The sequence below is a fragment of the Ixodes scapularis genome, unplaced genomic scaffold, assembly GCF_016920785.2.
Source record: "Ixodes scapularis isolate PalLabHiFi unplaced genomic scaffold, ASM1692078v2 PGA_scaffold0__279_contigs__length_252992795, whole genome shotgun sequence".
Lineage (NCBI taxonomy): Eukaryota > Metazoa > Arthropoda > Arachnida > Ixodida > Ixodidae > Ixodes > Ixodes scapularis.
In genome coordinates this window covers 125,478,173-125,502,145 of record NW_024609835.1, presented here as the reverse complement: position 1 = coordinate 125,502,145, position 23,973 = coordinate 125,478,173, and the positions used below count along the sequence as shown (strand labels likewise).

General features: G+C 51.8%; 1 protein-coding gene across 1 annotated transcript; it reads left to right on the top strand.

Annotated features, from left to right (window-relative positions):
* On the top strand, positions 1 to 8,553 carry LOC8041673 (haloacid dehalogenase-like hydrolase domain-containing protein 2). The gene is made up of 6 exons (XM_029970645.4): positions 1 to 215; positions 292 to 500; positions 591 to 675; positions 2,451 to 2,667; positions 7,406 to 7,469; positions 8,251 to 8,553. The coding sequence occupies exons 1-6, from the start codon at positions 43 to 45 to the stop codon at positions 8,373 to 8,375; spliced, it is 873 nt and encodes a 290-aa protein (XP_029826505.2). The 5' UTR covers positions 1 to 42; the 3' UTR covers positions 8,376 to 8,553.
* Positions 8,554 to 23,973: the final 15,420 nt, after the last annotated feature.

Here is a 23,973-nt window from a genome sequence, read left to right as displayed (position 1 = left end):
CAACAATGTAAACAATGTAAACATGGAACTGGAAGCCGGCGGATGCTGCGAGAAATCCACAAACTAATCTCTTTCGGTCTCGCCGGTTTTGCCAGTTTTACTCGATTGGGAGCAATGTCTACTCGAACACACGCCAAATCGGTGCTCATTGATCTCAGCGGAACTCTTCACGTAGAAGACTTGGTTATTCCAGGTGCGATAGAGGCGCTACAAAGGTAAGACCGATGGGATGGGGTGTTTGGTTTTTTTTTTCCACGTTTCCTTTTTCTCCATAAACGTTCGTTTTCGCAGGTTGCGGGATGCCGGTCTCAAGATTCGATTCGTAACAAATACGACCAAGGAGTCGCGGAAATGTTTGCACAAACGCTTAGCCTGTCTAGGATTTAAGATAGATGAAAACGAGATGTTTTCGTCACTTACGGCAGCCAGATCTTACGTTGAAACGCGAAAGCTGCGACCGTACCTCATGGTGGCAGAGGCTTCTATGGAAGAGTTCGCAGGTATACGCTTTCCCATTGACTGTTTACCTCGTCTTTTTCTCCCAATTTCTTTCGGGGATTTGTGATGAATATTTCATCTCCTGTTTACAGGTCTTGACACAAGCGACCCGAATGCGGTTGTTATTGGACTGGCTCCAGACAAATTTGATTTCGGTCCAATGAATGAGGCTTTCAGGTAAACTTGATTTTTTAGCTCTAAACAAAACTGGAGTACTGGTCATGCGCGGGTTTCCTCGGCCTTCATGTTTAGGTGACAACACGTCTTCCGCGCTCATAATCAGAAATAAGAAAAAAGAACAGTTTTTTGATTAGGCATTTACAAACAACTTTTCCCTAGAACATTGTTTCACCCTTTCTCTGCGTAATTTCTACCAGCGCACTTTTTCCAAATTTTAGACATGTCTGTCTCATTGCAAGCTTCTGTATGCAGACTTTGCACTGAATAAATACCTTCCAGGCGAAATATATGCGCCCACGGGGGGGGAGAGGAGGAGGAGAGGAGGGAGGGAAGGGGAAGGAAGGGAAGGGGGTGGTGTAGGTAGGTAGGGTACATGCCTACTGTAAATATTTAACAGAATAGAGGTATTTCACATACATGCTCAGGCACAATGCACCAGTGGCGTAGCCAGGATATATGTTGGGGGGATAGTGGGGGAGGCGAGGAATGATATTACTAGGATCTCTATGCTTCGGGGAACAGAAGGTGGCGTTGGGACTACGCATGTACATACTGGTGAGGAGATCAAACTAGAGAGGGTGCTCTGACTTGTTTGTTGTCCCCACACCTTGGTGTTTGCCCCACACAAGGCCTGTGGACATGCCTACAGACCTTGTGGGCATGTTCACAACTTACCATAAAAATACTAACAAGGAACAAAGTGACGTTTATTGCTAGAGCCGGATCTCTCCCGAGTGCAGTAGTGAGAATGTGAGCTTGACCCACTTCGGCTTTTGTGCTGAGCTGGGCATATGTACCAAGCATGCTGCATTGTCCATGCAAGCCGGAGTGGTAACAAAAAGAGCCCCTTTTCACCCTCAGGCAACCGGAGAACACAAGCTCCAGCTGAACGCTGACGCGGCGTTCGGTTGAGTCAGCCGAGTGCTCAGTCATTGTTATTTGTTGTCCCGATCTGTATAGTTTCAAAGTTAGCCGCTTGGGGCACCACGATCTGATCTCCTCCCCAATGAGGTTGACTAATGTTGTGGGGGTTGGGGGGGAAGCCGAAGTCCTCCTTCGGCTATGGTGCAATGTACGACCCAGTGGACAAAGATGGCAGCACGCAGAAGGCGATTATTGGAATGGTCTATTATGGAATAATATAGGGTGCGCACGGTGAATCTTGCATTGTAAAAGCGAGCAGAAAAAATCGGCGCTTGCACACAGAAAGTTTAAACTTTCCCCGAATGAGCATTGAGGTGGTGCATTTTACCTTGTGAAATTTAAAAGCAGTGTTCCCTTTCTGTAAAAATTTAGACCACTGAGCTTAAAAAATAAACGGTAGACGTGTTTGCGGACGACTAAATGAACAATGGATCTAACTTGTGGCGCCATTTCTTGATAGGTGCAGCGAGCAGACAATCCTCTTTGTTGTGTGCTAGCTGTGCCTATCGGGAGATGGCACCACAAGTTTCATTCATTGCTAATTCGGTTGTCTGCGAACACGTCCACCATTGACTTTGGCAAGTTTAATGGTCTCATTTGGTTACAGAAAGAGAACTACGCCTTTAAATTTCACGAGGCGAAATGCGCCACCTCGATGCCCATTTAGTGAAAGTTAGCTTTCTATGTCCAGGCACAGCATTTTCCAGCTTGTTTTTCAGCATAAGATGCGCTGTGTGCATGCTTTATAATGGCCAAATATAGAGGATGATGTGCCAACTTAGAATCTTGGTGGACACATACTCTTTGATCGAACTGGCTTAAGTCAGACACACTGTTCCAACCTGCAGGTTGGTGTCCAAAGGAGCATCTCTCATAGCCATCCACAAGGGGCGCTACTACCGCACCCATTCCGGGCTCTCACTGGGGCCTGGGCCTTTCGTGGCAGCTTTAGAATATGCCACAGACGTGAAGGCGAAGGTTGTTGGCAAGCCTGAGAAGGGTTTCTTTCAGAGTGTCCTCAAGCTACTGGACACCAGGCCAGAGGATGCTGTCATGATCGGAGATGTATGTTTTTTTATAGTTATGACACTCTGAATCTAGCATTAGTGGTACCAGTTTATTTTCTTGACTGAGTAAGAGAGCCATATTTTTTTTTTATTAGCTCACTGATCAACCGTGCCTCCAGAGATTGAAGACATGCCGCATTTCTGAAGTTCAGTGCCGTGTTGGGACTCAAATATCAGTATAGCTTTGGTTATGCTGGTGGTGGTAAAAGAGTAGTACTTCATCAGGCACCATCACTTTTGTATGTTAGTGGAAAATGGGAATGTGTTTTTTGGTTCTGTTTCGACGGTGACGAAGAAACTACCATTCTGTCCGAAGTGCTGACAGTGCTGACCCGAGTAAGCCCTTGATAAAATTCAGCACATCAAAGGGCTTCCAAGCTGAGTATCTGCCAGTTGATTGATTGGACGTGAGTTTGAAGTGAATGCTTATGCAGCACTTGTATCCAATTTGTGCATCACGTTGTGTTACTCTAGAATGCACACAGACTTTGTGTTATGCACCTTGGTGCATGTCTTCAACTTCTTTCTTCATCGGCCACTGTTAAGCGCGATCCAAACCAACGCTTCTTTTTGCGCCTGTAGGTCGTGCGGCTGCGGATGTGACGTATTTTCGTGACGTCGCGCCACTTCTTCGCTCCTTCCGGGCGCGCACAAAAAAGTTGGATAATTTCAACTTTTTTCTCAACGCGCACAAAAACGCGCGGTGACGTATAGGGCGCTCCTGTGTCCCGGCCAATCGGTGGAGGGCAAGCTAGTTCCGGCTCCGCGTTTCTTCGCCGCCTTCTCAGAGCAAGTGACAAAAGCGCCTGGTGCGCATCCACAATTGGCCCTCTCCTCCCCCCACTTTTTTATTCTCTTCCAACATAACAACTCGATCTCTCTCTCTCTCTCTCGCCGCCTTCTGGCTGCGACAGACTGGCCTGGCGGGCCAGTCTGTCGCGCGCGTGCGCGCTCGCCCGAAGCTGGCCCGTCCAAACCAAAGCGCACGGTTCTGACTCAGAAAGCGCGCCCGGAAACAGCAAAAACGTCAGGAAATGCGTCACATCCGCAGCCGCACGACCTACAGGCGCAAAAAGAAGCGTTGGTTTGGATCGCGCTTTAGCATGTTATAAATGCCAAACACTAGATAATGATAATAGTCAAAGTGGCCAGCCTGACTTGAAGAAAAATTTACTTTAAGTTTTTTCAAGGCAATTCCAAAGGATTTTTCATATGGTGTTTTTTTTTCTTTTTAGTGTCCTCCCTGTACCGCCCCAGTAATTCTCCAAACTTTGTAAAGCAGATTTATTTACTAAATATAGCAAACAAAAATTAGCAGAAATCACGAAAAGTTTTACTGAGGATCCGAGGGAGGGCCAATTTAGAGCGTCAATTTACTGTTGACCTCGATTTCGATGCATAGGAGTGCAGAAAAACAAACGTTTCCCACCTGTGTTTACCTGCTCTCCCAAGGCATGCAAAGCGCCATCATCACAATTGGTTCATTTACTATTTAATTTATGTGTGTTGCTTTAAAAAAACCCTAAAAAAAAAAAAAGTTTTTTTTTTTTTTTTTTTTTTTTTAACTGTCTGGTTGGGACACGCGTGTCGAAAAACTAATTTTATGCGAAAAAAAAATAATTTTCAGTGCAATATTGACGGCGTGAGACGCGATTAATAGCCCCTTCCCCTGGCAAATGCCGAGCGCTCCGCGCTAGCGGTCATCGAGCGATCGGCCTCCGTGAGCGATCGGTCACGTGAACCATCCCAGTGGCACGCGCTGCGGAGCAAATCGAGCGTAACGTTCCCAGCGCCACCGGTGCCACCGCTTCCAGAGCGTCTGCTCGCGTTTTTGAACAGTTGCGGTCCCCGTTGCTATCTTGCTGAAAGCATGAAGTTCTGGTCGGAACTTTATGCTTCGACAAAAAATTGATTGTTTACTACTTGATTAACGGTGACCCCGGCGTTAAGACACAATTTATTTTTCCTTACTGTTATACACGAACTCATCTCTGTTACGTCACGGCGCGGTGGTGGCGCGTCGGACGCACTTCCGGTCCGGGGCTGTGGGCGGAAGTGCCCATCTGAGACGTGCATTCCTGCGTTGTTTTCAAAGGAACCAGACAAAAACCTGCCTTCTTGTCAAAATGCTGCGACTGGGGCTGTACCAAAAGGGTCGAGAAAGGTTTGGTCAGTTTTCATGCGCTCGGTTCGTCGGAGAACGTGGATATGTGCCGTGAAAAGGGAAAACCAGACGCCGTCGGACCACGATTGCTTGGGCGGGAAGCATTTTGGGTTGAATTCACGGATAATTCTGGCCATCAGATTTATTTGTTTTGTTCCAAAATGAACGCCGGAAAACCGCCAAGTTGTACGGTCCACCTGCGGACTACGTTCAGTGCGTCTTCAAGTTCAAACGGTCGCCTGATCGTTCGAACTGTCGTCTGCTCTTTCAAACGTTTCTGCTTGTCGTCTGCTCTTTTAGAGGACACCGGCTCGTAGACCAAACGTGGACCCGGTACTTGCGATAAGAAGTGCAGGCCTCAAAAGACTTAAGTTTGAAGGTTGGTAAGCAGGCTCGACGTAAACAGTAGATACAAGGAGATGTTGATCATTGTTACCAGTGGCCATCACCGACTTGGTATGCCTGATTCACTTGGTTAGATTCTGCTCGCGATTTTCAGTGTCGACGTCGACCATCTCAGCTACGGTTCACGCTTTTGCAGTCCGAGCGACGTCGCTACTGAAAATTGTGAGCGAAATCTCATCATGTGAATCAGGCTTTAGCGTACATTCTGCGGCGTCCAGGCGGAATGAATCGCCGCATGTCAGATTATTCACGCGAAATTTTGCGGTGTAACGAGCCTCATTAATTTCGCTGACGCCGCTCAAGTAGTCAGACATCGTTGGGAGGACGTAGAAACAACAATTCCAACGCGAAAAAGAGCGCGGGGACTCACACAGGCGCCGACAACATCGCATTTCAATGGTTTGTTTATGGGCGACGGCGAGCTTGTTGCCCACACCCCCATCGCGCATGCGCGGCGCCGGTGGCGTCCACTAGGGGCGCTCCGGGCGCTCCGGTTTGTTTGTAAACATGAGTTGGTGTATATAAGCCCGATGAAGACAACGAAGTATAGGGTGGTCCATGCCACCAGGCTCGATTTAAAATGGACCGTAAAAATCGACGCCTGCACGTAGCCATCTAAACTTTTCGTCAAAGGTGTATTTCACAGGTCGGTATTTTCTTGTAGAATTACAAAGCGTAGTTCTCTTTCTCTAAAAAATAAGACCAAGAAACTTGCCAGAGTCTACGCGGGCAGCGACGCGGGGTGTGTTTGGCGTTCGTATTGATAGATTGTGCTAATTCTTATCGCGACGGCTCGCGACCACCGTGGTTTATTAAAATGAACATAATCTTTTTGAAATGTACCTTAGGTTAAAAAATAAATGCGGACAATAAAAGCAAAACTTAAAGTAAAAAAAAAAAAAAAAACTCGTCTGCATAACGGTGGCGCTTTTGCTGCCAACGGATTTCGTCTGTGTGTCGTCTGCTGTCTTTCGCTGGTCGGCTGCACCTTCGGACGCTGCTGCCCAAGCAATCTATCAATACGAACGCCAAACACATTCCGCTACTGAACCCCTGTCGTCTACGTCGCTGCCTGCTGTAGACCCTGGCAAGTTTCTTGGCCTTATTGTTTACAGATAGAGAACTACGCTTTGTAATTTTGCAAGGAAAAACCGACCTGTGAAATACACCTTTGACGAAAAGTTTAGATTACTACGTGCAGGATTTTTACAGTCCATTTTAGATCGAGCCTGGTGACTTGGACCACCCTATACTTGTACGAGCCGTAAGATGCTATAAAGCAATACCAAACACGTATCCCGTAAAGCGATCGTCATCTCCGAAGGCGACTTCTATCTGCGGAGTATTTGGCGTGTTGTCTCCTAATTATTCCAGTTATATTACAGAGACCACAAAACGAACAAACGACATACCTAGCCCTTCATCCGAATAGGCGCTCGCAACGCCTTCGACGTAACGAGGTATCTTGGGCCTCTTCGCTGGCCAGTCAAACGACTCAGCGAACACTTCGCCGAGAACGGCTGCCTCGTCGTCACTCGAGCTGGAGCTAAGCTGGTATCTTCGTCGCTGTCACTGCGTTTTATTAGACCTCCTGAAATTAACTGCCACGATCTGATCGCCGCAGTTTGCTCGGGCGAGTCGGTTATGATGAGGGGAACGAAAACAAGCACACCCAGAGAGCCCACCCAGCAATCGAAACAAAAAAGGCCGCGAAACTCCTTCACTCCCCCCCGGGAATGTCGATAACGAAACTGAAACGTTGCGAGAGACGACTACAGATCGTGCTCCTCCGAAAAAGGCTGCGGGGGCAGTCACCTCCTTTCCACTTGTTTTATCTCGGCATTTCGGGCGCTTAATGGAGAGGTGGATCGGCTTCGCCTTCACGACCGGGACGGTCATTCCGGAAGGACCCGTGACGTCATGGGCTTTGCGCGCAGAATTTCAAATAAATCTATCGCCGTCAATATTGCTTTTAAAATTTATTTTTTGACATGCATGTTCCAACCAGACTAATTTAAAAAAACTTTTTTTCTTTTTTTCGTTTTTTAAGGTACGTAGTTACTAGGTTGCAACTTTGGTGCATAGCACTCTTACCAACATTCTAGTTTTGTCTGCATATGTTTGCCATTTAATTTTGATTTGGCATTTGGCTCTCACATTTTTGAAGGATGTTCGTGATGACATTGATGGTGCACAAAAGGTTGGCATCCGGGGGATCTTAGTGGAAACAGGTAAGTCAGTCTACTTTGTTTTATTAGCGCACCAGAAGTGAAATAACTCTGCTTACTGGGACATGAAGAAACCTTAGAACATTTTTAATGTGTTTGCAGGTTCCGCAAGCAAAAATTAATGTTAGCGCCGGCACTAACCCTACACTCGAAAATGATGCGGTTGTGGTTTTCATTTATATATTTTTTCTTTGATTTTTCTTTTCGTGTCTGATAAGTTACGTTCTTGAGTCTGAACCACATTTCTGATAGTAAAAGAGTAACATTTGGGTTTTCTAGATACTTTGCTTTCAGCTGGGGCTGTCCGCTTCCAATCTAAAGGATTGATTAGAAATCGTTCTACTTCTTGTGCCCCAGGCCAATTCGAACCTAATTTTTATACAGTGGCCTTGAGAAATAAAGTGAGCGAGCTAGCGCGCGCGCTTTATTCGGCTAGGGAGACTGGACTGCACAGGGAGACTTCGCAGCAGAACGGCATCAGATTACGAAGACTGCTCCTCGTGCTCGGCCCTATGTTAACCAAATAAAAAGTAGTGTTATTACCACCCGTTTCAGACCCGTTTAACTTAGAGTCTGGAACAACCCTAGACGCTACAGCGTCATTGGTTTAGCCGGTGAAACGAAGTATAGAAATATTGGCCCACTGCTGCATTTCCCTAATCCCGAAACAATGGCCTTTCAGCCCGTGGTTCTTAATATCTGCCTTTATTTATTTTCTCGGGGACAACCCTTCCCTTATGGCTATGTTTGTTTTCCAATGGCCTTTGTTCTCTTCCTTTTACAGGTAAATACCTGGCTGAAGACGAACATAAGATTAGTCCAAAGCCGTGGGCAGTGGCTCCTTCTTTCGTCGAGGCTGTCAATGTGATACTGGGAGAAGCGGAACAATATATAGGAAGAGCGACGTAGTAAAAAGCGGATTTCGACTGAGCTTTTTCCATGAAGGAATGAACGATGCTCAAGACCTGAGGCCATAACAAACGGTCTGCCGAAGTCATATATATGTGTGCTTGAAGTTCTGCGGCCTTTCTATTGGTGCCCAAGAACTGAGACTAATTCTGTAAAATAACATTAAATATTGGTAAAAGATAACGAGGCTTCCTATGTTCTTTTCTGCCGCGGTAAACCAAGAGCACGAAGGTAGCTTATTTTAAAAGGACACAAAAAATCGGGAAACACGTCCTGCGAACTATTTTTTTTTAACATGCATTTTGCGATAATCGCTTGCTAACTATGGGTATGTGACGTGTCTGTAAGCGGCGCATATTTGTCGCTCTGGAGGAGGATATTCCTAGCCGTGTCGAAGTGGCAATTGACTTTTAAACAGGGAAGGCGCCATCCTCTGTCGTAGAAATAGAAAATAGTCGGTTACGAAAAACCTATCATTTTAAAGACACGTAAAAAGGTGAGCGATGAGATCGGACACCGTAAAAGATTTAAAAACAGCTTATTGGGGTTTGGGGGGGAACAGCGCACAAAAGACGTAGGACTAGGACGAAGAAGCACACAGACAGGGTGCTGACTTACAACTGAAAGTTTATTGCTCCTCAAAAAGAGAAATAAACACAGAAAGGAGGAAAGGGAGAGAACAAACAAAGCAACCCCATAACATTCGACATCAGCCACGCCCACATGCTGTCGCACGAACCTGCCACACTTTTTTACAAAATCGATCTTGTCACCTGCAAGGGCTACAGAAGGAGGACTCGCACATGTCAGCTCCGACAGACGCCATAGAATACGCTTCGTCTATCTCCCTCGCGGTCTTGTTTTTGTGACGAGACAAAATCTTCATATGAAATGGCGGCTTTCTTCTGTTCTTGAGGCAGAAAACATTGAAGAGAAACTCACTCCCTCGCAAAGGTTGACAAACACCGTTATCATGTCGGCTACTCCACACCTCGCCGTAACCGCTAGTAATGCTCACTGTACGATGGTAACCGCACGATCGCACGGCGTCCATTCGCAATTCATGGCCCTGTCGTGTGCTCGCGCGTGCGCAGACGTTTGCCGAATCTGAAGTTTGGCAGATTCGGTCGCGTAGAGAGGAGAGTAGTGAGGACAAAGGAGGAGAGGGAGGCGACGTCACGGGGTGGAAGCCAATGCGCTTGGGGAAACCAGTGAACAGCGTCAGTCAGAAGATGCCGCTGCTAAGCGAGAAAGTAGCAAAAGCGCGCGTGTGTATGAAGGCACTCTACGTGAAAGCGGGTGAACGAGACACGAGCAGAAGCAGAGCCTAGATCTGCTGGCCCAACTGTGGCGCAAGAAGCGGCAAGCCGACAGGGGTCTGCGTGCGACAGGAGCTGGGTCGAAGCAAGCTCAACGAGCCCCCTCGCCAGGAAAAAAAATTAAAGGAATGCGGAGGGCAAGTTCGTCTGCTTCTTGCGCAGGGGGTAGTGGTGACGTCAGAATGCCGAGCCCTGATTGGCTGATCGCGACCCCCTATCTGGGCGTCGTCTGCTCCTTTGCAACGTCGTCTGCTCGCAACGTCGTCTGCGTCTGTCTTACCTTTCCTGCGACTTTTGATAGTGCAGAGGCCAGATTCACGAAACGACCTTACGCCAAAAATGTGCGTAAGTCAAAACGTAAGAACAAATTCGTATTCAATTATCGTAAGTTTTGCGCAGGTTACGACGGAATCCTACGACAGCTCCGAAGCTGTCTTACGCACTTCTTACGATCAAATCAGCATGGCCCACAGCGTCGCTCAGTTACTTAGTCGCGACGACCAACGGACGTTTATTTTTGTACGTGCTCTTCTCACGCGTCCCGACTTCAAGCAGCAAGAAAAAAGTAAAAAGTACTTGAAACAGACTACGACGAACAAGAACGCTGGATCCACAAACACCCGGGAAAAGCTCCAACGGCCACGATTCCACCGACAACGACCAAGCTTGCTCGGCAGATAGGCCTAGCAGGCACTCCTACTGGGCGACCGTCTGCCCACGACCGGCTGGCTTGCTGAATGGAATATGCCCGCGCGATCCTTGCGAACCCTTCCCGTCTTATACTTTGACCGCTGAGCTCAATTTTAGATTAAGAGGTCAATCTTTTCCTCTTGTCATCCCTTGTTTTCCGATGCAACGGTGACCCTCGCCGGTAAAAAAGCGGTGAATCTCCGACAGACGCAGGAAAGGTAAGGCAGCCATTGCTTTGACTAGCAGACGTAAAGTCTCGCCGCAAACGAAAGGAGGGAAAAAGTATTTGGGAGGGAACTTGCGGACACTAACACGCTCACTCTCGGTTCTTGGCAAACAAACCTCGGCGCCTCGGGACACCTCACCAGTGAGTCCTTTGACTTCCCTCCTAGATGCGCGTCTGCTGGTTGTTAGACAAAAACAACGTACCGCTCGAGTTATTTCGTCTGCCCTCTCTGAAAGGCGAAGAAGTCAAGCTCGCTCGACTTCCGAAAGTCGCAGGAATGGTAAGACAAACGCAGACGACGTTGCGAGCAGACGACGTTGCAAAGGAGCAGACGACGCTCAGATAGGGGGTCGCGATCAGCCAATCAGGGCTCGGCGTTCTGACGTCACCGCTACTCCCTTTCTCATGCGCAGAAGACGAAAATGAGCCCTCTTGCGAGGCGTATAGCCATTGGATCCTTAAAAAACTTAGCATGATCCTTGGGAAATGCCATACGTTCGGGAACGTATGGCAAAAAGAGGCAGAAAAAGAGAAAGCCGAAACAGAAAAGTGAAGGGGTCAGCGTTAGCGATTCCCAAAGGGAGACGTGTGCGACTTTTTTCAAGGCCACGGTAGAAGAAACACTTTTACCGTAGGTGATGACTCCGGCCGCTCTTCCCGCGGGGAGCGAGCGACCAGGATCCGTTTGCTCGAAGCCGGTTAACTTTAACCGCGGTTAAAAGTTAACCGCCCTTCCCTACTAGGTACCTACAAGTACCTAGCCAGGTTTGACGAGGGCTGGATGAGCGATAGCTCCGTGTTTTATTACGGGGTGGTAGCTGGTGTCACCTACTGGCTGTAGCGAATATACGTGGCTTCTGCGGAAAGGTTCCCGAAATGGGGGGAGCCAAAAATGCGCGCTGCCTGGTTTTCGCGACGCAGCGCGGCATACATTTGAGCTTAAGAAAATTTTTTTATTGCTCGTGGTACAAATAATCGGCAAGGTAAAACTAAGTTAACTTTTGTTTGGAAATTTTATAAATATTTGGCTGTATGAAGTGAAGAAAAGCCTTGTTGAAATTTCCTTCCGAGTTTGAAAGAGGACGACGAAGTTGAGTTCTAGAAACGATGAGAAAGAAATGAGCAGTGAAAGGCGGGCGGTACACCGGCAGCATGGTTGGCCAGCATGTAAGAACTGTATATAACGCCGTCAAATGGAAAAACCTGTAATTCGGCTCCATTGAAAATTGACGTATTAGTAAATTACCCGAAAATCGAGAAGGACGCTGGAAGTGTAATTGTACGATCCGCGCGCGCTGGCCTTTCATTTATAAAAGATTTGAAGTAAATAATTATAATAAATCTTTGACGAACACGGCAAAATTTGTTTTAGGCTTTTTGCTTAAGAACAGTTATTACTGCAAACGCCAGCAGGTGCAGCGCGTGTAACTACACTCGTAGCATGCACCTCGGTGCTTTTGAAATTTAGCAAAAGGTCTATGGGAACGCTCTCTGCTTTGGTTTGCTATCAATACCCGGCCGATTAAGTCAAGGCCATCCACTTTCCAAAGACGTTGCCATGCCGACAACTATCGCGTTCATTTAGGCTTAGGAATGGCCAGAGTCCAAAGTCTATCTAAAAAATGCGGCGAGGTCATTGCTCATGTTTTGCGTTTTAAGTGAGGTAAGGCAACGCGAAAACCTCCTGCACCATTCATTGCTGACTAACGCGCCCGCTACTGCAGCCACTACGACGTATTAGTTCCAAAGCGAGTGGCGCTCACTTACCGGGGCGCCGCCATGTTTCCCCGCCGTCCTTACTCTGCCGATCACGTGACCCAAAATTCCCCCTCGTAGGGAAATCCGGTTAACCGCGGTTAGTTAACCAGCTTCGAGCAAACGGGCCCAGATCGTGTTCAGAGCTAGCCTCGAACCGAGGGTCCTAATCTGGACACTTGGCGAAAAAGTCTGCGAGAAATTCGGCGGCTATGATTGGCCGGCGCCAAGGTCAAATGCGGCCTTGGCCAATCGCGGCCGCCGAATTTCTCGCCGTCGTTTTCGCCAAGCGTCCAGCTTAGGGCCCCAGGAGTATAGTTAGTTCCGCGCCGCCGCGGAGGGCGCTGAGGTATGAGCTCCCTCCTCGGCGGCGTAGCGTGCTCGCCTTTTTTGCGGTGTGGTGATGCGGGGGTGGTGTGCGGCCAGTGGCTGGCCTTGTTTTGCTTTTGTGCTGTGTCGATTGCAGGTGCCACCATCGTGCGCGAAGGTATGTCTTAACCCGAAGAAGAAGGAAGAGGACACAGATTTACGGACTCTGGCGTCTCGGTGGGGGCATGGCGGCGGTGAGGTTTCTTCCACAGTGAGTACAACATGAAGCTGTGAGCGAGGGAATGTGGGAAGGACCACCGCTGGGAGAAACAACCAGAGCAGTCGGTTTGGGAGGGACCCGATGCTTGGGTGCCATCTATTCCCGTGCGAGTGAAATGCTAGGTGCGTCGGACAGAGGATCGTTACCTGAATGTGTTTCTTCCACCGTGAGTACAACATGAAGCGGTGAGCGAGGGAATGCAGTGCCACCGCTGGGAGAAACAACCGGAGCAGTCGGTTTGGGAGGGACCCGATGCTTGGGTGCCATCTATTCCCGTGCGAGTGAAATGCTCGGTGCACCGAACATAATGTGGCCCCCGCGTCGGACAGAGAATCGTTACCTAAATGTGTTTCTTCCACCGTGAGTACAACATGAAGCGATGAGCGAGGGAATGCAGGGCCACCGCTGGGAGAAACAACCGGAGCAGTCGGTTTGGGAGGGACCCGATGCTTGGGTGCCATCTATTCCCGTGCGAGTGAAATACTCGGTGCGCCGAACATAATGTGGCCCCCGCGTCGGACAGAGAATCGTTACCTAAATGTGTTTCTTCCACCGTGAGTACAACATGAAGCGGTGAGCGAGGGAATGCAGGGCCACCGCTGGGAGAAACAACCGGAGCAGTCGGTTTGGGAGGGACCCGATGCTTGGGTGCCATCTATTCCCGTGCGAGTGAAATGCTCGGTGCACCGAACATAATGTGGCCCCCGCGTCGGACAGAGAATCGTTACCTAAATGTGTTTCTTCCACCGTGAGTACAACATGAAGCGGTGAGCGAGGGAATGCAGGGCCACCGCTGGGAGAAACAACCGGAGCAGTCGGTTTGGGAAGGACCCGATGCTTGGGTGCCATCTATTCCCGTGCGAGTGAAATGCTCGGTGCTCCGAACATAATGTGGCCCCCGCGTCGGACAGAGAATCGTTACCTAAATGTGTTTCTTCCACCGTGAGTACAACATGAAGCGGTGAGCGAGGGAATGCAGGGCCACCGCTGGGAGAAACAACCGGAGCAGTCGGTTTGGGAGGGACCCGATGCTTGGGTGCCATCTATTCCCGTGCGAGTGAAATGCTCGGTGCACCGAACATAATGTGGCCCCCGCGTCGGACAGAGAATCGTTACCTAAATGTGTTTCTTCCACCGTGAGTACAACATGAAGCGGTGAGCGAGGGAATGCAGGGCCACCGCTGGGAGAAACAACCAGAGCAGTCGGTTTGGGAGGGACCCGATGCTTGGGTGCCATCTATTCCCGTGCGAGTGAAATACTCGGTGCGCCGAACATAATGTGGCCCCCGCGTCGGACAGAGAATCGTTACCTAAATGTGTTTCTTCCACCGTGAGTACAACATGAAGCGGTGAGCGAGGGAATGCAGGGCCACCGCTGGGAGAAACAACCGGAGCAGTCGGTTTGGGAGGGACCCGATGCTTGGGTGCCATCTATTCCCGTGCGAGTGAAATGCTCGGTGCACCGAACATAATGTGGCCCCCGCGTCGGACAGAGAATCGTTACCTAAATGTGTTTCTTCCACCGTGAGTACAACATGAAGCGGTGAGCGAGGGAATGCAGGGCCACCGCTGGGAGAAACAACCGGAGCAGTCGGTTTGGGAAGGACCCGATGCTTGGGTGCCATCTATTCCCGTGCGAGTGAAATGCTCGGTGCTCCGAACATAATGTGGCCCCCGCGTCGGACAGAGAATCGTTACCTAAATGTGTTTCTTCCACCGTGAGTACAACATGAAGCGGTGAGCGAGGGAATGCAGGGCCACCGCTGGGAGAAACAACCGGAGCAGTCGGTTTGGGAGGGACCCGATGCTTGGGTGCCATCTATTCCCGTGCGAGTGAAATGCTCGGTGCACCGAACATAATGTGGCCCCCGCGTCGGACAGAGAATCGTTACCTAAATGTGTTCTTTCCACCGTGAGTACAACATGAAGCGGTGAGCGGGGGAATACAGGGCCACCGCTGGGAGAAACAACCGGAGCAGTCGGTTTCGGAAGGACCCGATGCTTGGGTGCCATCTATTCCCGTGCGAGTGAAATGCTCGGTGCTCCGAACATAATGTGGCCCCCGCGTCGGACAGAGAATCGTTACCTAAATGTGTTCTTTCCACCGTGAGTACAACATGAAGCGGTGAGCGAGGGAATGCAGGGCCACCGCTGGGAGAAACAACCGGAGCAGTCGGTTTCGGAAGGACCCGATGCTTGGGTGCCATCTATTCCCGTGCGAGTGAAATGCTCGGTGCTCCGAACATAATGTGGCCCCCGCGTCGGACAGAGAATCGTTACCTAAATGTGTTCTTTCCACCGTGAGTACAACATGAAGCGGTGAGCGGGGGAATACAGGGCCACCGCTGGGAGAAACAACCGGAGCAGTCGGTTTCGGAAGGACCCGATGCTTGGGTGCCATCTATTCCTGTGCGAGTGAAATGCTCGGTGCTCCGAACATAATGTGGCCCCCGCGTCGGACAGAGAATCGTTACCTAAATGTGTTCTTTCCACCGTGAGTACAACATGAAGCGGTGAGCGAGGGAATGCAGGGCCACCGCTGGGAGAAACAACCGGAGCAGTCGGTTTGGGAAGGACCCGATGCTTGGGTGCCATCTATTCCCGTGCGAGTGAAATGCTCGGTGCTCCGAACATAATGTGGCCCCCGCGTCGGACAGAGAATCGTTACCTAAATGTGTTCTTTCCACCGTGAGTACAACATGAAGCGGTGAGCGGGGGAATACAGGGCCACCGCTGGGAGAAACAACCGGAGCAGTCGGTTTCGGAAGGACCCGATGCTTGGGTGCCATCTATTCCTGTGCGAGTGAAATGCTCGGTGCTCCGAACATAATGTGGCCCCCGCGTCGGACAGAGAATCGTTACCTAAATGTGTTCTTTCCACCGTGAGTACAACATGAAGCGGTGAGCGAGGGAATGCAGGGCCACCGCTGGGAGAAACAACCGGAGCAGTCGGTTTCGGAAGGACCCGATGCTTGGGTGCCATCTATTCCTGTGCGAGTGAAATGCTCGGTGCTCCGAACATAATGTGGCCCCCGCGTCGGACAGAGAATCGTTACCTAAATGTGTTCTTTCCACCGTGAGTACAACATGAAGCGGTGAGCGAGGGAATGCAGGGCCACCGCTGGGAGAAACAACCGGAGCAGTCGGTTTGGGAAGGACCCGATGCTTGGGTGCCATCTATTCCTGTGCGAGTGAAATGCTCGGTGCTCCGAACATAATGTGGCCCCCGCGTCGGACAGAGAATCGTTACCTAAATGTGTTCTTTCCACCGTGAGTACAACATGAAGCGGTGAGCGAGGGAATGCAGGGCCACCGCTGGGAGAAACAACCGGAGCAGTCGGTTTGGGAAGGACCCGATGCTTGGGTGCCATCTATTCCTGTGCGAGTGAAATGCTCGGTGCTCCGAACATAATGTGGCCCCCGCGTCGGACAGAGAATCGTTACCTAAATGTGTTCTTTCCACCGTGAGTACAACATGAAGCGGTGAGCGAGGGAATGCAGGGCCACCGCTGGGAGAAACAACCGGAGCAGTCGGTTTGGGAAGGACCCGATGCTTGGGTGCCATCTATTCCCGTGCGAGTGAAATGCTCGGTGCACCGAACATAATGTGGCCCCCGCGTCGGACAGAGAATCGTTACCTAAATGTGTTCTTTCCACCGTGAGTACAACATGAAGCGGTGAGCGAGGGAATGCAGGGCCACCGCTGGGAGAAACAACCGGAGCAGTCGGTTTGGGAGGGACCCGATGCTTGGGTGCCATCTATTCCCGTGCGAGTGAAATGCTCGGTGCACCGAACATAATGTGGCCCCCGCGTCGGACAGAGAATCGTTACCTAAATGTGTTCTTTCCACCGTGAGTACAACATGAAGCGGTGAGCGAGGGAATGCAGGGCCACCGCTGGGAGAAACAACCGGAGCAGTCGGTTTGGGAGGGACCCGATGCTTGGGTGCCATCTATTCCCGTGCGAGTGAAATGCTCGGTGCACCGAACATAATGTGGCCCCCGCGTCGGACAGAGAATCGTTACCTAAATGTGTTTCTTCCACGTGAGTACAGCATGAAGCGGTGAGCGAGGGAATGCAGGGCCACCGCTGGGAGAAACAACCGGAGCAGTCGGTTTGGGAGGGACCCGATGCTTGGGTGCCATCTATTCCCGTGCGAGTGAAATGCTCGGTGCTCCGAACATAATGTGGCCCCCGCGTCGGACAGAGAATCGTTACCTAAATGTGTTTCTTCCACCGTGAGTACAACATGAAGCGGTGAGCGAGGGAATGCAGGGCCACCGCTGGGAGAAACAACCGGAGCAGTCGGTTTGGGAGGGACCCGGTGCTTGGGTGCCATCTATTCCCGTGCGAGTGAAATGCTCGGTGCTCCGAACATAATGTGGCCCCCGCGTCGGACAGAGAATCGTTACCCAAATGTGTTCCTTCCAACGTGAGTACAACATGAAGCGGTGAGCGAGGGAATGCAGGGCCACCGCTGGGAGAAACAACCGGAGCAGTCGGTTTAGGAGGGACCCGATGCTTGGGTGCCATCTATTCCCGTGCGAGTGAAATGCTCGGTGCTCCGAACATAATGTGGCCCCCGCGTCGGACAGAGAATCGTTACCTAAATGTGTTTCTTCCACCGTGAGTACAACATGAAGCGGTGAGCGAGGGAATGCAGGGCCACCGCTGGGAGAAACAACCGGAGCAGTCGGTTTGGGAGGGACCCGATGCTTGGGTGCCATCTATTCCCGTGCGAGTGAAATGCTCGGTGCTCCGAACATAATGTGGCCCCCGCGTCGGACAGAGAATCGTTACCAAAATGTGTTCCTTCCACCGTGAGTACAACATGAAGCGGTGAGCGAGGGAATGCAGGGCCACCGCTGGGAGAAACAACCGGAGCAGTCGGTTTGGGAGGGACCCGATGCTTGGGTGCCATCTATTCCCGTGCGAGTGAAATGCTCGGTGCTCCGAACATAATGTGGCCCCCGCGTCGGACAGAGAATCGTTACCTAAATGTGTTTCTTCCACCGTGAGTACAACATGAAGCGGTGAGCGAGGGAATGCAGGGCCACCGCTGGGAGAAACAACCGGAGCAGTCGGTTTGGGAGGGACCCGATGCTTGGGTGCCATCTATTCCCGTGCGAGTGAAATGCTCGGTGCTCCGAACATAATGTGGCCCCCGCGTCGGACAGAGAATCGTTACCTAAATGTGTTTCTTCCACCGTGAGTACAACATGAAGCGGTGAGCGAGGGAATGCAGGGCCACCGCTGGGAGAAACAACCGGAGCAGTCGGTTTGGGAGGGACCCGATGCTTGGGTGCCATCTATTCCCGTGCGAGTGAAATGCTCGGTGCACCGAACATAATGTGGCCCCCGCGTCGGACAGAGAATCGTTACCTAAATGTGTTCCTTCCACCGTGAGTACAACATGAAGCGGTGAGCGAGGGAATGCAGGGCCACCGCTGGGAGAAACAACCGGAGCAGTCGGTTTGGGAAGGACCCGATGCTTGGGTGCCATCTATTCCCGTGCGAGTGAAATGCTCGGTGCTCCGAACATAATGTGGCCCCCGCGTCGGACAGAGAATCGTTACCTAAATGTGTTTCTTCCACCGTGAGTACAACATGAAGCGGTGAGCGAGGGAATGCAGGGCCACCGCTGGGAGAAACAACCGGAGCAGTCGGTTTGGGAGGGACCCGATGCTTGGGTGCCATCTATTCCCGTGCGAGTGAAATGCTCGGTGCACCGAACATAATGTGGCCCCCGCGTCGGACAGAGAATCGTTACCTAAATGTGTTCTTTCCACCGTGAGTACAACATGAAGCGGTGAGCGGGGGAATACAGGGCCACCGCTGGGAGAAACAACCGGAGCAGTCGGTTTCGGAAGGACCCGATGCTTGGGTGCCATCTATTCCCGTGCGAGTGAAATGCTCGGTGCTCCGAACATAATGTGGCCCCCGCGTCGGACAGAGAATCGTTACCTAAATGTGTTCTTTCCACCGTGAGTACAACATGAAGCGGTGAGCGAGGGAATGCAGGGCCACCGCTGGGAGAAACAACCGGAGCAGTCGGTTTGGGAAGGACCCGATGCTTGGGTGCCATCTATTCCCGTGCGAGTGAAATGCTCGGTGCTCCGAACATAATGTGGCCCCCGCGTCGGACAGAGAATCGTTACCTAAATGTGTTCTTTCCACCGTGAGTACAACATGAAGCGGTGAGCGAGGGAATGCAGGGCCACCGCTGGGAGAAACAACCGGAGCAGTCGGTTTCGGAAGGACCCGATGCTTGGGTGCCATCTATTCCCGTGCGAGTGAAATGCTCGGTGCTCCGAACATAATGTGGCCCCCGCGTCGGACAGAGAATCGTTACCTAAATGTGTTCTTTCCACCGTGAGTACAACATGAAGCGGTGAGCGAGAGAATGCAGGGCCACCGCTGGGAGAAACAACCAGAGCAGTCGGTTTCGGAAGGACCCGATGCTTGGGTGCCATCTATTCCCGTGCGAGTGAAATGCTCGGTGCACCGAACATAATGTGGCCCCCGCGTCGGACAGAGAATCGTTACCTAAATGTGTTTCTTCCACCGTGAGTACAACATGAAGCGGTGAGCGAGGGAATGCAGGGCCACCGCTGGGAGAAACAACCGGAGCAGTCGGTTTGGGAGGGACCCGATGCTTGGGTGCCATCTATTCCCGTGCGAGTGAAATGCTCGGTGCACCGAACATAATGTGGCCCCCGAATCGGACAGAGAATCGTTACCTAAATGTGTTCTTTCCACCGTGAGTACAACATGAAGCGGTGAGCGAGGGAATGCAGGGCCACCGCTGGGAGAAACAACCGGAGCAGTCGGTTTCGGAAGGACCCGATGCTTGGGTGCCATCTATTCCCGTGCGAGTGAAATGCTCGGTGCACCGAACATAATGTGGCCCCCGCGTCGGACAGAGAATCGTTACCTAAATGTGTTCCTTCCACCGTGAGTACAACATGAAGCGGTGAGCGAGGGAATGCAGGGCCACCGCTGGGAGAAACAACCGGAGCAGTCGGTTTGGGAAGAACCCGATGCTTGGGTGCCATCTATTCCCGTGCGAGTGAAATGCTCGGTGCTCCGAACATAATGTGGCCCCCGCGTCGGACAGAGAATCGTTACCTAAATGTGTTTCTTCCACCGTGAGTACAACATGAAGCGGTGAGCGAGGGAATGCAGGGCCACCGCTGGGAGAAACAACCGGAGCAGTCGGTTTGGGAGGGACCCGATGCTTGGGTGCCATCTATTCCCGTGCGAGTGAAATGCTCGGTGCACCGAACATAATGTGGCCCCCGCGTCGGACAGAGAATCGTTACCTAAATGTGTTCTTTCCACCGTGAGTACAACATGAAGCGGTGAGCGGGGGAATACAGGGCCAACGCTGGGAGAAACAACCGGAGCAGTCGGTTTCGGAAGGACCCGATGCTTGGGTGCCATCTATTCCCGTGCGAGTGAAATGCTCGGTGCTCCGAACATAATGTGGCCCCCGCGTCGGACAGAGAATCGTTACCTAAATGTGTTCTTTCCACCGTGAGTACAACATGAAGCGGTGAGCGAGGGAATGCAGGGCCACCGCTGGGAGAAACAACCGGAGTAGTCGGTTTGGGAAGGACCCGATGCTTGGGTGCCATCTATTCCCGTGCGAGTGAAATGCTCGGTGCTCCGAACATAATGTGGCCCCCGCGTCGGACAGAGAATCGTTACCTAAATGTGTTCTTTCCACCGTGAGTACAACATGAAGCGGTGAGCGAGGGAATGCAGGGCCACCGCTGGGAGAAACAACCGGAGCAGTCGGTTTGGGAGGGACCCGATGCTTGGGTGCCATCTATTCCCGTGCGAGTGAAATGCTCGGTGCTCCGAACATAATGTGGCCCCCGCGTCGGACAGAGAATCGTTACCTAAATGTGTTCTTTCCACCGTGAGTACAACATGAAGCGGTGAGCGAGGGAATGCAGGGCCACCGCTGGGAGAAACAACCGGAGCAGTCGGTTTCGGAAGGACCCGATGCTTGGGTGCCATCTATTCCCGTGCGAGTGAAATGCTCGGTGCACCGAACATAATGTGGCCCCCGCGTCGGACAGAGAATCGTTACCTAAATGTGTTTCTTCCACCGTGAGTACAACATGAAGCGGTGAGCGAGGGAATGCAGGGCCACCGCTGGGAGAAACAACCGGAGCAGTCGGTTTGGGAGGGACCCGATGCTTGGGTGCCATCTATTCCCGTGCGAGTGAAATGCTCGGTGCCCCGAACATAATGTGGCCCCCGCGTCGGACAGAGAATCGTTACCTAAATGTGTTCTTTCCACCGTGAGTACAACATGAAGCGGTGAGCGAGGGAATGCAGGGCCACCGCTGGGAGAAACAACCGGAGCAGTCGGTTTGGGAGGGACCCGATGCTTGGGTGCCATCTATTCCCGTGCGAGTGAAATGCTCGGTGCACCGAACATAATGTGGCCCCCGCGTCGGACAGAGAATCGTTACCTAAATGTGTTTCTTCCACGTGAGTACAGCATGAAGCGGTGAGCGAGGGAATGCAGGGCCACCGCTGGGAGAAACAACCGGAGCAGTCGGTTTGGGAGGGACCCGGTGCTTGGGTGCCATCTATTCCCGTGCGAGTGAAATGCTCGGTGCTCCGAACATAATGTGGCCCCCGCGTCGGACAGAGAATCGTTACCTAAATGTGTTCTTTCCACCGTGAGTACAACATGAAGCGGTGAGCGAGGGAATGCAGGGCCACCGCTGGGAGAAACAACCGGAGCAGTCGGTTTCGGAAGGACCCGATGCTTGGGTGCCATCTATTCCCGTGCGAGTGAAATGCTCGGTGCTCCGAACATAATGTGGCCCCCGCGTCGGACAGAGAATCGTTACCTAAATGTGTTCTTTCCACCGTGAGTACAACATGAAGCGGTGAGCGAGGGAATGCAGGGCCACCGCTGGGAGAAACAACCAGAGCAGTCGGTTTCGGAAGGACCCGATGCTTGGGTGCCATCTATTCCCGTGCGAGTGAAATGCTCGGTGCACCGAACATAATGTGGCCCCCGCGTCGGACAGAGAATCGTTACCTAAATGTGTTTCTTCCACCGTGAGTACAACATGAAGCGGTGAGCGAGGGAATGCAGGGCCACCGCTGGGAGAAACAACCGGAGCAGTCGGTTTGGGAGGGACCCGATGCTTGGGTGCCATCTATTCCCGTGCGAGTGAAATGCTCGGTGCACCGAACATAATGTGGCCCCCGCGTCGGACAGAGAATCGTTACCTAAATGTGTTCTTTCCACCGTGAGTACAACATGAAGCGGTGAGCGAGGGAATGCAGGGCCACCGCTGGGAGAAACAACCGGAGCAGTCGGTTTCGGAAGGACCCGATGCTTGGGTGCCATCTATTCCCGTGCGAGTGAAATGCTCGGTGCACCGAACATAATGTGGCCCCCGCGTCGGACAGAGAATCGTTACCTAAATGTGTTCCTTCCACCGTGAGTACAACATGAAGCGGTGAGCGAGGGAATGCAGGGCCACCGCTGGGAGAAACAACCGGAGCAGTCGGTTTGGGAAGGACCCGATGCTTGGGTGCCATCTATTCCCGTGCGAGTGAAATGCTCGGTGCTCCGAACATAATGTGGCCCCCGCGTCGGACAGAGAATCGTTACCTAAATGTGTTTCTTCCACCGTGAGTACAACATGAAGCGGTGAGCGAGGGAATGCAGGGCCACCGCTGGGAGAAACAACCGGAGCAGTCGGTTTGGGAGGGACCCGATGCTTGGGTGCCATCTATTCCCGTGCGAGTGAAATGCTCGGTGCACCGAACATAATGTGGCCCCCGCGTCGGACAGAGAATCGTTACCTAAATGTGTTCTTTCCACCGTGAGTACAACATGAAGCGGTGAGCGGGGGAATACAGGGCCACCGCTGGGAGAAACAACCGGAGCAGTCGGTTTCGGAAGGACCCGATGCTTGGGTGCCATCTATTCCCGTGCGAGTGAAATGCTCGGTGCTCCGAACATAATGTGGCCCCCGCGTCGGACAGAGAATCGTTACCTAAATGTGTTCTTTCCACCGTGAGTACAACATGAAGCGGTGAGCGAGGGAATGCAGGGCCACCGCTGGGAGAAACAACCGGAGCAGTCGGTTTGGGAAGGACCCGATGCTTGGGTGCCATCTATTCCCGTGCGAGTGAAATGCTCGGTGCTCCGAACATAATGTGGCCCCCGCGTCGGACAGAGAATCGTTACCTAAATGTGTTCTTTCCACCGTGAGTACAACATGAAGCGGTGAGCGAGGGAATGCAGGGCCACCGCTGGGAGAAACAACCGGAGCAGTCGGTTTGGGAGGGACCCGATGCTTGGGTGCCATCTATTCCCGTGCGAGTGAAATGCTCGGTGCTCCGAACATAATGTGGCCCCCGCGTCGGACAGAGAATCGTTACCTAAATGTGTTCTTTCCACCGTGAGTACAACATGAAGCGGTGAGCGAGGGAATGCAGGGCCACCGCTGGGAGAAACAACCGGAGCAGTCGGTTTCGGAAGGACCCGATGCTTGGGTGCCATCTATTCCCGTGCGAGTGAAATGCTCGGTGCACCGAACATAATGTGGCCCCCGCGTCGGACAGAGAATCGTTACCTAAATGTGTTTCTTCCACCGTGAGTACAACATGAAGCGGTGAGCGAGGGAATGCAGGGCCACCGCTGGGAGAAACAACCGGAGCAGTCGGTTTGGGAGGGACCCGATGCTTGGGTGCCATCTATTCCCGTGCGAGTGAAATGCTCGGTGCACCGAACATAATGTGGCCCCCGCGTCGGACAGAGAATCGTTACCTAAATGTGTTCTTTCCACCGTGAGTACAACATGAAGCGGTGAGCGAGGGAATGCAGGGCCACCGCTGGGAGAAACAACCGGAGCAGTCGGTTTGGGAGGGACCCGATGCTTGGGTGCCATCTATTCCCGTGCGAGTGAAATGCTCGGTGCACCGAACATAATGTGGCCCCCGCGTCGGACAGAGAATCGTTACCTAAATGTGTT